The 13,593-nt window shown below is 47.5% G+C and overlaps 1 protein-coding gene and 1 pseudogene across 1 annotated transcript; one reads left to right on the top strand and one right to left on the bottom strand.

Annotated features, from left to right (window-relative positions):
• The first annotated feature begins 359 nt into the window (after window positions 1–359).
• LOC123065972 (protein SUPPRESSOR OF GENE SILENCING 3 homolog) lies at window positions 360–7,830 on the top strand (annotated as a pseudogene).
• Window positions 7,831–9,088: 1,258 nt separating this feature from the next.
• LOC123065970 (acidic endochitinase-like) lies at window positions 9,089–10,189 on the bottom strand. Its single transcript, XM_044489151.1, has one exon. The coding sequence runs from the start codon at window positions 10,153–10,155 to the stop codon at window positions 9,223–9,225; it is 933 nt and encodes a 310-aa protein (XP_044345086.1). The 5' UTR covers window positions 10,156–10,189; the 3' UTR covers window positions 9,089–9,222.
• Window positions 10,190–13,593: the final 3,404 nt, after the last annotated feature.

Raw genomic sequence — 13,593 nt, 5'->3', positions numbered from 1 at the left:
TTTGATTCCCCCACCAACTTAGTAAAAGTCAAAGGCGCGATGGAAAAGAAACAATCCTGCCGCTGGCAAAGAAAAATGTTCTTCACAGTTCCCCCGCAAAAGAAAAAAAATGTTTTCACACTTAAATTCACCAACCTGGCAGGCAAGACGAACCGTGTGAAATGAAGCGGGTTTGCGCGGAGGAGGAAGACCCCGTCAACCGTCGAGCGCCACCCCGCCAACTGAAACCTGGGGCGGACCTCCCGTCCCCACTGGTCAGCGTGAGGGGTGCGCCCGGCCGGGATGCGGAGCGGGCGAGGGCTCCCCCAATCAATGGGCAGTGTGCCCACTCGTCAGTTAGCCTTCCGCTGGGCGCTGGCTATATAGAAGGCGCCTCCCCCTCCGGCCGCTACGGTGGCCTCCCCCCTCCCCCTAAAACCCACGCCGCGAGCCGCGGAGACGCCCGAGATGTTCGGCGGCGGCGGGCCTCCAGGCAACGGCAACGGCAACCCTGGAATGGCTGCTCGCGGAAGAGGTGAGGTGTTTACCCGTACGCGTCGTCCTTGCTGTTACCTTTTTCTCAGTTGTCCGTTCGTCTCCTCCGCAAAAGATGTTGCGGCCGGGTTCGTGTCCCCCTGTTCCGTTGCTCCAGGGATCGCCGGATGTGGGTCGATTTGGCTGGCGGGGCGGGCGAATTGTTACAATAGGGGACTTGGTTTCACTCGATCGCGGTGAGCACTGAGGAGGAGGAGGGGAGGGGTTCGGTAATGCCGATTCGTGTAGGTATGGGCGTTTGGTTCATCTGGCTGGGAGTTCTATGAAGATTAACCGGTTTTCTATGCTTGCCGATTAGGGGGTGTTCGGCGATGATATCTAATCTATCCAGTTATTTCCATTGCTGGTATGCAATTCAACGCCGCTGGTCTGTGCCTCCTCGTTGTCTGCTCCGGCGACTAGAGGGGGTGGGGAACCCGGTGGTTTGGCGACTAGAGGGGGTGGGGAACCCAGTGGTTTGGCGACTAGAGGGGGTGGGGAACCCGGTGATGCCCGACTCAAGTCTTGTCTTGCCGGCGTCCATGCCGGTGTCGATGAGCCGTGGGCTCAGTCTCCATCGACTCTTCAGGCCTGAGGGTTTAGGTCTTCGGCTGGTGGCTGTTATCGCTGACATTGTTACCGGTGAGCGAGTGTGGATAACAGTTTTAGATCTGGGCTTGAGGCTTGATGGCGGCAGATTTGGGGCTTGAGGATTGATGGCGGTGGATCTGGCGCTGGAGGATTGATGGAAGATCTGGGCGCTTGAGGAATGATGGCGGCGGATCTGGCGATTGACCATGATGATGTCGATGGCTGACGGTGGCTATAAGACACATGGAGGGTGGGGATGATCCCCGGTCGACGCACTGGCTTCGTCATCCGCTCACAACGACCTTCTGGGCTATTGCTTTCCTACGAGTCCGGTGCCAGTTAGCGGCGGCAATGGCAGTTTCAGGATTACGTAAGGACTCCTTTGTACTTTTCTTTTCCTGGGGAGGTTTTTCTGCAAAGTTTGGTGGACATGTATTGTCGCTTGAACGGTCTAGTCGGTTCAGTATTCGTGTTGCGGTCCCTAAAAAAGGTAAATGTAAATAATGGTTTCCTATTAGTACGGCGACGGTTAGCAGCTGCAATGGTAGTTGCTAGATTACCTAAGGAATATTTTTTACCTTCCTTTTCTTGGAGAGGTTTTTCTGCGAATTTCTATGGGCATGTGTTGTCTCTTAGGCCTTCTGGTCGGTTCTGAGTTTGTGCTGCGGTTACCCCCCCAAAAAAATTATTGTGTAAATAATCGACTGGTCGTGGTATAGTGGTACTGCCTGTTTTGGGAAAACTACCACTGGACTTTGATTCTGTTTTTGCCTCATGCCGGGCAAAAACCTGCCCTGTCTTTTCTTTCGCCGCTCAAGTGATATGGAAATCTTAAAATATTTGATGCATTTACTGGTAAAATCATTGAATATTAATAGACAATCCGTGAAGCCCCTCTAGAGAAGTGCCACCACATGCAATTTGTGTTGTACTGGTTATCAGGTCTCAAACAAAAAAGAGCGCCGCATAATCTTCTCTTTTCTGTAAATTAAACTATGCATATTAATTTGGTTTCCTAAAAATTAACAGCGTAAGCCTTCTCTTTCCGGTTTTGGAAGACGTATCTGTAAATTAAGCTATGTATGTTAAGTTTTATTTTCTTGAAAAGTTTGACCAAGACCAGTTAGAGTCTTTTTCCGGCGTAGGCCTATCAGTATTGGGGTGGTTAGTATAAGGGTGATAGTTCACTCTCTTCGTTACTACAAGAAATCATCTTTTAGTTAAGAAATTACATTGATAGCACCACTGTATGTGCCATATGGTATACTATTACGTTGGCTTTGCTCAGCTCAACTCGAAGAAAAGATTCTTCGCATATGACATCATTAATTTATCAAGTATACAATATTTATATTTGTTGCGATTAATATACCTGTTGGCATTTGTACCTTATTTGGCATTTTTACTTTATATGCTACTGAGCGAAAACAAAAACTGTGTTATTGACACATCTGGAAGATGAATGGAAACCGGAAGGGTATTTATTAGCAATGAGATTGGGTGATACAATTATATATTTTCTTATACAATTTTTAAACTAAAATAAGTATATTTTTGCACCAAACTAGGCAAAATACAGATAAGAGTGTTGTCTTAAATTTCGCAAAAACCATGGTGTCAGTGCTTGTTTTAGTAGTCATGGTCTCAGTTGATATTTAGCTTTGTTTTGACACGCGTCAATATAAAATTAATCCACAAATGAGCACAAGAATATGGTTGTTGTTCAGTTACCACTCCATCGAATGTTTACACCATTTACTACATGCAAGTCCAGAGATCAATTCTTGTACCAGGTTCCTATAGTAAAACTACAATTATGTTTTCCATACTTTTTGAATTGTTGTTCCAAAAAATATGTATAGATTGTTCCATCTAATCATGCTTGCATAATCATGTCCTGCATCCAGGGGGGATTTGGAAGACGAAATCAGGCCAAACAGCTGGGAGGGGACAATGGCCACCATCAGGCTCCTCCTCAAATGCTTCACATACTACAGCATGGCAAGCTTGCAATGGCAGCGGAGGATCTTCACTTCCTTTGAGGAACTATGGAACTCAACCTTCTGATCATAGGCCTGCTGCCGGAGGTAATCGGGGGCCATCATCACAAACATATCCGAGAGAAAATCCAGTTGTGTGGCCACCTCTGGCAAATGGTCCGCAGTCGGCATCCAGGTCTCATCCATATGGCCCTGAAAGCAACAAGGACGATGTTCCTTCATCTAGTTTTGACCCTGAGGACAGTTCTGAAGGTGATGATTTGTCAGATGATGACATTGATGATGATATGAGCGAGGAGAATGATTCTGATGAAAGTGAAAAAAGTTTTGAGACTCAAAAAAAGAATAAGTGGTTCAAGAAATTCTTTGAAGTCATTGATACCTTAAATGAGGAGCAAATACATGATCAGACTAGGCCATGGCTTTGTCCGGCATACCAAAATGGACCTGGGGCAATTGACTGGTTCAAAGGGCTACAAGCTTTGGTGAGACATGCGAGAACGAAGGGCTCTAGAAGAGTTAAGCTCCATAGAGAATTTGCCACATTGCTAGAACAAGAGTTAGGAACTACACTGCTACCACCTGGTGAGCAATTTGGGAAATGGGAAGGATTGTGAGGGAGCACTGATCGCGAGATTGTATGGCCACCAATGGTTCTTGTCATGAACACTTTACTGGAACAAGATAATGATGACAAGGTGATGTATTTTCTTCCTTCTGGTCATGAACCTATTCCACATCAAATACAAATATGTGTTTCGTCTGTGTTGATATGGTAGAGTTAATGGATCCGTTGCACTTCATGTATGTGCCTTATGGTACACTATTACGCTGGCTTTGCTAAGTAGACTTGTAGAAAAGATTCTTCGCATACCACATCATTAATTTATCAAGTATACAAATGTACATATTCATTTATTTATATTTGTTGCGATTAATGTACTTGTTCGCATTTGTACCTTATTTGGCATTTTCACTTTATATGCTACTGAGCAAAAATAAAAACTGTGTTATTGACACATCCGGAAGCTAAATGGAAACTGGAAGGTACTTATTAGCCTCATATGTGCTATCCTAATTTAGCAATGAGATTGGGTGCTACAATTCATATATTTTATTATAAAATTATTAAATTAAAATAAGTATGTTTTTGCACCAAACTAGGCAAAATACAGATAAGAGTCTGTCGTCTTAAATTTTGCAAAAACCATGCTGTCAGTGCTTGTTTTAGTAGTCATGGTCTCTGTTGGTATTTAGCTTTGTTTTGGCACATGTCGATATAAAATTAATCCACAAATGAGCACAAGAATATGGTTGTTGTTCGATTACCACTCCATTGAATATTTACATCATTTTCTACATGCAAGTCCAGAGACCAATTCCTGTACCATGTTCCTATAGTAAAACTTTGATTACAATTATGTTTTCCACACTTTTTGAATTGTTGTCCCGAAAAATATGTTGGTTGCACTTTAATAGAACATCTCTTTAATAATCTTTCAATGATCAGCGATGATGATTATTGTATTCTGACATTGCTATACTTTTTATTCTCTAGTGGTTAGGCATGGGCAATGAAGAGCTTCTCGAGTATTTCCCTGAATACGATGCAATCAAAGCGTGACATGCCTATGGTCCAGGTGGGCACCGTGGCATGAGTGTGTTAATATTTGAAAGCTCTGCCGTGGGTTATATGGAGGCTGAACGTCTGCATAAGCACTTCGTCGGTGAAAGAACAGACAGGGAAGCATGGCAAGCTCCGTCTAAGCGTCGGTTCCTACCTGGTGGGAAAAGACTCTTATATGGTTTCTTAGCCAACAAAGAAGATATGGAGATTTTCAATAAGCACCACCAAGGTATACTGTTTAACTTCTTTTCATGCATTTAATGCTTTTGCTTCCATACGATTGCTCAGTTATATGGTAAATACCTGTTTGATGCTGAAATTTTGTAGCCTTAAATTCTGTGCTAGCAATGATAATTGCTGCAGATGCAAGTATGCAACATGATACACCTGTCAAGCTGCATATTTCTCTGTTCTTTCCTTCATTGACATCTTAACTTTTTGAAGGAACCTGACATTTTTATTTATGTTTCGCAATTGACAATACTTGGACCTCATCCGAACTTCAGAATGATTATTTGAAGCAGAATACACCCGGTCTGTTAAGTTTTCCGATGTATTTGATTACTAACTTTTGGGGCTTGGTAGCATTTGCATTATGATCGTGTGATTGTTCTGATGGCATGTTTTCTTCATTATATTAGTAGTAGAAGCCAATATGCAACGGGTTGCTTGGGATAATTTGGAGAAGATGAGGGATAGATCCCTGCCCATCTTTGTTCACCTATGTATTTGCAGTTTTTTCTCTGATCATGGCATCCTTTGTTGTTTGCTCACCTATAGATTCTGCATCCTTGTGGCAATTCATAGTTCATCTGTATCATTTTTGTGTGTACTATATATGGATACATGCTCTAATGGCAAGGGCCTGGTTCACATTATATTAGTAAAAGCTATTAGTAACAAGAAGCCAATTACATCCGTAAGAAGAAACAAAGGCAGCTTTATTTGGTTTATTACTATGAAGACGTTGCCTGCAAGTTCAATACACACTGAAGCACTGTAAAAAAATGTATCATCCACACAATCTGTTATGCATCTACTGAATATGACCTGCAAGTTCTGTTTATTATGAAGACGTGGCCTACAAGTTCAATACACACTGAAGCACTGTAACAAAATGCATCACCCACACAATCTACTATGCATCTACTGAACATGACCTGCAAGTTCTGTTTATTATGAAGACGTGGCCTGCAAGTTCAATACACGCTGAAGCACTGTAAAAAAATGTATCACCCACACAATCTGTCATGCATCTACTGAACAGGACCTTCAATACTAGATGATGATCTAGCAGATACTCCCTCTGTAAACTAATATAAGAGCATTTAGATCACTACTTAGTGATCTAAATGCTCTTATATTTCTTCACGGAGGCAGTACATTGCCTATTGTACTATACTTTTAACATAAGTGCTTTATTATATTTTCAGGAAAAAGTTGCCTGAAATACGATATGAGATCTTATAATGAAATGGTAGTGGTAGGTATGAAACAAATGAGTCTAGACAATCAGCGACTGAATCATATGAAGAACAGGGTGGTGAAGACAGAGAAACACTCTAAAGTTGTAGAAGAATCGCTTGGTGTCGTCACTCAGAAATGTCGAGAGACTAGTGAAGAGAATAAGCTGCTCATGCGTCGGATTAAAGAGAAGCACTTGGAGCATGAGGAAGAGGTAATGGTTTCTCAACGGTTACACCAGTATATATGATTGAGTGCAGATTTTCTTATCTCTACTGGGGTATACAACAGTATTAATTAATTTAAAGTTTGCAATATTTATGTCTTGGCACTATGCAGCATTATAATGTCCGTTTTAAAGCAATCCATATTTAGGTCAAAATAATACAAGTATATGCATGTCAGCCGTATTAGTGGTTGAGTGATAGTCACATCTAAGCAATATTGACCCTGTTCTGAATTTGACTTTATTAAGGTGTCAAATGTGGATGCGCCGCAATGAAAGTGATGAAAACATGCAAATCTCAAAACACGAAAATATGGATATAGAAAATATATTTCTCATATATATAATTTTGTGAACCTGCATATGAGCATTAAAAATACCATTTATTTTCAAACTCTATGCATGCCAATGACTTAAAATAAGATGGGCATGCCCAACATTAGACTGAAACTTCCTGGTGGTTCCTTTCTGTGCAATACAGATTTTTTCCAATTTGTCTTGTGTTGCTCTTTTCCTTGTTTTGACTTATTGCCTTGTTCACCTTGTTTCCTACACTTTGCAGATGTCTTCCCAGGAGAAATTTTTCGATGACCAGATAGAAAACCTTTACAAGGCCATGGAGGAGAAAGAAAGTGAATATGAGAAGAGACTGCAGGAGGAGCGTGCAAAGGCTAGACAGTATGATGTGGATTCTGGGACTACTGAAAATCGCAAGCTAAGGTGCGTAACTTGTACTTGACTGGATGATTCTATTTTGTCGGTCCGCGTCACAAAATATGAGTCCGTGCTTGTAGGATGTAATAATTTTTTTGATGGAACACTCGTATTCCATCTTTGACACGGCGAGATGGATCAATCTTTTTTCTAGGATGTAATCTTCAAATGTGTGTTTGGGGACAGAATTCTCCTGATCAACATGCCATGTATTCTTGGCTTCTCGTACCCATCTCAAAGTAGCGAAACGCTAACTTTTTTAATCCATCTCACCCTCTGCAGGAAGCAGGAAGTGCAGCGTTTCATAGATTGCCAGGCTAAGGGCATGGAGAAGTTTATGTCTAAAAGGGACGAACTGATAAAGGCACATGAGAAGAAGAAGATGCAGCTCAAGAGAGAGTATATGGAGAAGGAGGTGGAGCTCGAGAAAGAGCTCGATGGCGCTCTCACGGTTCTGATGGAGAAGAACAAGCCAGACACCTTCAAGGCTTCTAGCTACAGCTCGTGAAGATGGCCGTACAATTTCAGCTGAGAACATTTTAGGGCCGATAAGGAGACCTGGACCTATGTCGGTGTCTTATGGCCAATGTCATGAAACTTAATTAAACATGCAGGAATGTCAAGGTCTGTCTACCAACATGTAATGACCGCGTCGAGACCTTAAATGTGTGTGGATTATGTTTGTCACCTTGCTCCGTCGAAACCTTAAATGTGTATGGATTATGTCGTCACCTTGCTTTGCTTCTACCCTGTGCTACAAAATCAAATACTCCCCGCATTTTCTAACGAACCTCTAGCCAGGAGTTTCTTGCAGTTCCATTAGAAAAAAAAGTATTGGCACCGGACTGAAAACCATACATATGTGCTGCTGTGCCCAATCCATGAACGCCACTTTCCAAGGCTTTTGCCCCAAAAGCCGCCTCCCACACCGCCTAAACGACAATGCACATCTAGCTGGCCTCTAAGGCCTCGCTCGCACATTCTTGACAAGGCCAAATCTTGAGTTCTCACCCGGAAGAACACGAGGCCATGGTGGTGGGTGGTTGGAGCTTCACAACAATGCCTTAAAAAGGAACAACGTCAAGAAACATCATGGTCACCAACAGTCATCAGTCAAAGTTGGGGCTTCACCTGGAACTTATCCGACAGTGCAGCCGGCCAAGCCGACCAATCAACACTACTCAAGCTTCTGGACACTTGTATGCCGCCAAACCTGTCGTCGGTACGGTGGTTCCCGATCTGCGCCGTCTTCAAGTGCGTCGGTATCATCCACGGTCCACCATGCTTGCATGACGGGAGACGCCTCAAGCCACCGCCCACGCCGACCTCGTGACCAAGAGGGCCCGTTGCGCCTCCTCATGCTTGGAGTCCCGCTCCTGTGCACAAACACGACACCAAGTCAGCGTAAAGCCTATTGTGAGATCAACCAGATCTATGCCCAATGTCTCCCGCCACATTACGCTGCAAAACCAAATCACATTAGCTGCTACAATACCCACCCTGAGAACAGATTCACGAGCCCAGCCATGCATGCCGGCGAGCCGACCGCCGCCGTCAACAAAAGAGAATGCCCCATAGTGGAGGCCAGTGGCAGCGACGATAAGAGGGCAAGGAGGAGTCTAGTGGAGGCGACACTAGGGTTTCCACCTGGTGTTGCATGGGAGAGAGACACAAGGGGAGGGTGCTTTGGTTGTGTTCAAATACAGCTCTCTCTCTGTATATATGTCTTAGGAGCCAAGTTAAATATATACACCAAATGTAATACAATCTCTTGTACCCGTCTTGCATATATATAAGCACGTACGAGTCCCTACTACTGGATACATCAAACTCTTTACCCAATTTCACAAGGTGAAAATACCGACACTTCCATACTGCATACGACATATCACGAAAACAACGATAAGCTAACCACACTACCATCTAATTCCAACACAAGAATCACACCTCCGGTAACAAATTCGAGATATGGACAAATAATATGCACACACAAATACATAAGTACAAAGATGAAAAGACCAAAGAACATCGTACTTACAAAGATACCCACATGCAACACACTACTCGGGCGAACATATTAGTGAGAATCACACATCGCTCTTGATGGCCGAGCTGTAGCCCGTGCGATCGTCATAGAACTTGGACCATAGCATGACACCACCGTACTTTGGAGAGCCCTTGATGAGCGGCAGCACACGTGAGGTGAGCTCTCCGGCAGGGACGAACCCCGTGCCTGCCGCGTCCTTGGAGGCCGGCAGCCCCAGGAAGATCTTCCCGGCCGGCACCGACTCCCACTTCTTCCACGCGTCCATGAATGCCCCGCGTCCCGCACTGAACTGGCATTCCTCATTGTTGTAGAACTGCACCCACACAAAGTCAAACAATCCCGTGCTGATCGCACCGCCGTCCCATTCATCTGGGAACGGGCATTGCGGTGCCACGCTCAGCAACACGGTCTTGCCTCCGTTCTTTCCTAAGTTCTTCAGGTCCGCGGCCAGATCGTTCCAGAACTTGGCGCTGCCTTGCTCGATGTCAAAGTCAATGCCGTCGAGCACGACGTCACCGAGGGGACCGGACGAGGACGTGCCGCCAAGGTAGTTGTTCCAGAGATACCTGGCAACCTGCTGTGCGTCGCCGGGGGACGAGAGGCCGTAACTACCGTCGCCGCCGCCGATAGAGAGCAGGACTTTCACGCCGCGGCTCTGGCACTCTTTGATGTCCTTGCTCTGGCCTCTGCAACCACCGGAGGAAGGGTCGCAGTGGCTGGCAAGGTTCAGCTGCGGCGTCTGGCCCTTGCCGAATTTTGGGAGAAAAGCGAGGATGACGAACTCGTAGTTCCCGGACGCGCACGTCTCAGCCAGCGACGCCTCGCCGTCGTTCTGGCCCCAGTACACGGCGATGCTGCCCGCGTGGCAGGTGGCAAGGAGTGCCACGAAGAGGGTGGCAGTGAGCTGGAAAGGGGTGAGAGAACGGCTCGCCATTGTTGGGATCAATCGGCGTGTGCCTGTGCAAGTAGCCATACAGGACGGATGAGACTAGTGAGGACTTGTGAGATGTGCTCTGTGTTTTGCGTTGTGATGGCTATTGCGTATGTTGATTTTATAGTGTCTTGACGGAGCGTCATGGACGCTTTTTTAGTGGCTTTCGTGCCGTCTCACGTCCGCTTCTGCATCTGAATTTAATTAACTACATATGGTAGTAGAGTGGTTACGGTTAAGTAAAGCTGAGGGTAGAAAAATTCCGTTTCCGGTGGGTTGTTTCCTTGCTTAATTTACTCGGACAGATTAGTGAAACGGACTGTGTTCAAATCGCAAATGCTGCACCGTACTCGACGAAACTCTGTTTCCTGTCCCGGCAGAGTGCTGGACAAAACGTATACGCAGCTTGGCAGCTTGTATTTGTGTCGAAAACTCACTTTGGTCATTTTTACTCAAGAATAGGACCAATATATGTTGAGATGTATATGTTGCATGTGTATTTCTTGTACAACAAGCCTTCCTACTTCCCTGTATAGTTGAGGACGTGACTCCCCTTGTACACACACACACACACACATAGACACGTGCATATGCATCCTATCAATATATCGTGAATTGCACCAATCCTCTATATGGTATCAGCCTAACTCGGTCCTTCTCCCGCGCTCCTCCCGCCGCTGACCTAGCTGCCTCCGCGCCCTTCCCTGGTGCGCCGCTGCCCTAGTCGCCGCCGCACATCACGCCCACCCTCCTGCCGCGCTGCTTCTGCTTCCCAGCTGCGCCTCCCAGCCGCGCGTTGCTTCTCCCAGCCGCGTGTTGCCTCCTCCCCTGTAGAACCCAGCCGCGCCGCTCCTCCCCTACAAACCCTAACCCGCCTCATCCCGAGCCCCTCTCCACCGCTGCCATTTCTCTCTCCAGCCGCTCCCACCGCAGCAACCCGTTCGCCTCCTCCTCCGATGCCGGTTCTCTCCCCGACCCGGCCTACATCCGCGACGTCCCGATCAAGCTTTCCCACACGGAGGCCAACTTCTATGCCTGGAAAACCTATTGTAACCTCCTCTTCCGTGAGTACAACCTCCGTGATCACATCGACGGCACCACCGACTTCCTCGCCATGCGTCGCGATGAGGATTGGATGACGGTTGACGCCACCATCATCCGGTGGCTCTTCCTCACCGTGTCCAAGGACATCTTTCACACTGTTGTTCGCGACGGTGATGATGCCTACACGGTGTGGACGAAGATCATCGGTCTCTTCATCGACAACAAGCTCCAACGGATCGTCTTCTTGCAGCAGGAGTTTTTTGGTTGTCACCAAAACGACTCCTCCATTGACGCCTACTGCATTCGCCTCAAGACCCACTCCGACGAGCTCAACGACGTCGGCTTCAAGGTTGGGGACGAGCTCCTCCTCTCCATCCTCACAGCCGGCCTCAACGAAGATCTCGGAAATGCCGCATCCACTCTTACTCTTATGGCTAACCCTACTTATGAATGGGCGGTGGCCTATCTTCGCCTTGAGGAGCGTCGCCTGAAGAATCTGCGGGCTCGTGCGGTTCATACCACCTTCGCCGCTGGCTATTCCCATGGCGGGTCTTCATCAGCACATCCCACCGGGGGCCACGGCACCCCGCAGCCTCCAGCACCCGCTGGTGCGGGTGGGTACGGCGCTCCCTACGGTGCCTTCCCGCCTCGGCCTCCAGCGCCGTCCCACCGCCTCCACAGCAGCAGCAAAACCAGGGCGACATGCACGGTCGTGGTGGCCGCCGTGGCCGTGGCTACCGCTCCAACAACGGCGGCGGTCAACAGCGCGGTGGTGGTCAGCAACAACAGCTCCCCTCGCCGCCTTGGGGTACCGGCCACAATCCCTGGACCGGGGTTGTACATGCTTACACGATGCCGGTTCCCCGCGCTCCACTCCCGGGTCTCCTCGGGCCTCGGCCGGCGATGCACCAGGCCTTCACTGCCCCCAGCTCAGCGCTCCTACACCGCCGCCTGCCCCTACCCCGTGCCATTCGGCTATGCCGCGCCGAACCCTAGTGGGGGGTGACGGGGTATACTAGCTACCCCACGCCGCCGGTCTCCTACGACCCGGCTCTGCTCTCGATGCTGCAGTACATGCCTCAGCCCGGTTCCTACACCGGCGGTGGTGACTGGTTCATGGATGTCGGTGTCAAAAGTGGTGGATCTCGGTTAGGGGGTTCCGAACTGCGCGTCTAAGGTAATGGTAACAGGAGGTGGGGGACACAATGTTTACCCAGGTTCGGGCCCTCTCTATGGAGGAATTGCCCTACTTCCTGCTTGATTGATCTTGATGATATGAGTATTACAAGAGTTGATCTACCACGAGATCGTAGAGGCTAAACCCTAGAAGCTAGCCTATGATTATGATTGTTCTTGTCCTACGGACTAAACCCTCCGATTTATATAGACACCGGAGGGGGTTAGGGTTACACAGAGTCGGTTATAGAGAAGGAAATCTACATATCCGAATTGCCAAGCTTGCCTTCCATGCGAAGGAGAGTCCCACCCGGACACGGGATGAAGTCTTCAATCTTGTATCTTCATAGTCAAACAGTCCGACATAAGCATATAGTCCGGCTGTCCGAGGACCCCCTAATCCAGGACTCCCCCAGTAGCCCCTGAACCAGGCTTCAATGGCGATGAGTCCGGCGCGCAGATTGTCTTCGGCATTGCAAGGCGGGTTCCTTCTCCGAATACTCCAAGGTAGATTTTGAACAAATGAATCGTGTCCGGCTCTGCAAAACAAATTCCATATACCACTGTAGAGAGCACAAATTTTCACAAATCTAATCCGCTGAAAATTTTTCATAGCATGACATCACGCCGCGGCCTGGTCATTATGCGAACCGTTTTTCTCAACCTGCTACTGCACGTATTGTGAGGCGGTTTTATTGGCACGTCTTGTGGAAGCAGAGATTGTGTCCCCTTATCACGGGATTCTCATCAATACGGGTGTGGGTAACCCAACCGCGCCATCAACACTGCGCTTGGGGGATAAGCGAGTTTACAGGGCAAGTGGGGAGGCGCACAGTTTCTACCACCTTGATAAAGGGATAAGGATTCCCCTTTCTCACTCACGCCTTCTTCTTCCTCTACTCATCCATTCTCTCTCGCTCGAGCTCTAGCACCCAAGCTCTCACCTTCTCCGCAAAGTCATTCAAGCATGTCCGGAGCGGGAGGCAAGTGGATGGCCTCCTCCATTACGGAGGAGGACATTACAAAGCGTCGGGAGGCCGGATACCTGTCCGCAAACATCGCGCACCGGCTTCCGGCCAAAGGGCAGATCATCCCCACCCTGAAACCCCAGGAGAGGGTAGTGTTACTCTCCCACTTTGTCCACGGACTGGGATTTCCCCTCCACCTATTCGTCTGTGGACTCATATTTTACTACGGGCTGGACTTTCATGATCTGGCCCCAACTTCATCCTCAACATTTCGGCGTTCATCATCGTGTGC

This window comes from Triticum aestivum, chromosome 3B, assembly GCF_018294505.1.
Source record: "Triticum aestivum cultivar Chinese Spring chromosome 3B, IWGSC CS RefSeq v2.1, whole genome shotgun sequence".
NCBI lineage: Eukaryota > Viridiplantae > Streptophyta > Magnoliopsida > Poales > Poaceae > Triticum > Triticum aestivum.
This window is presented reverse-complemented; position numbering and strand designations above follow the sequence as displayed.

Bases quoted from the DNA above. Each gene is read 5' to 3' on its own strand.
- LOC123065970 (XM_044489151.1), bottom strand. From the start codon at position 10,155: ATGGCTACTTGCACAGGCACACGCCGATTGATCCCAACAATGGCGAGC.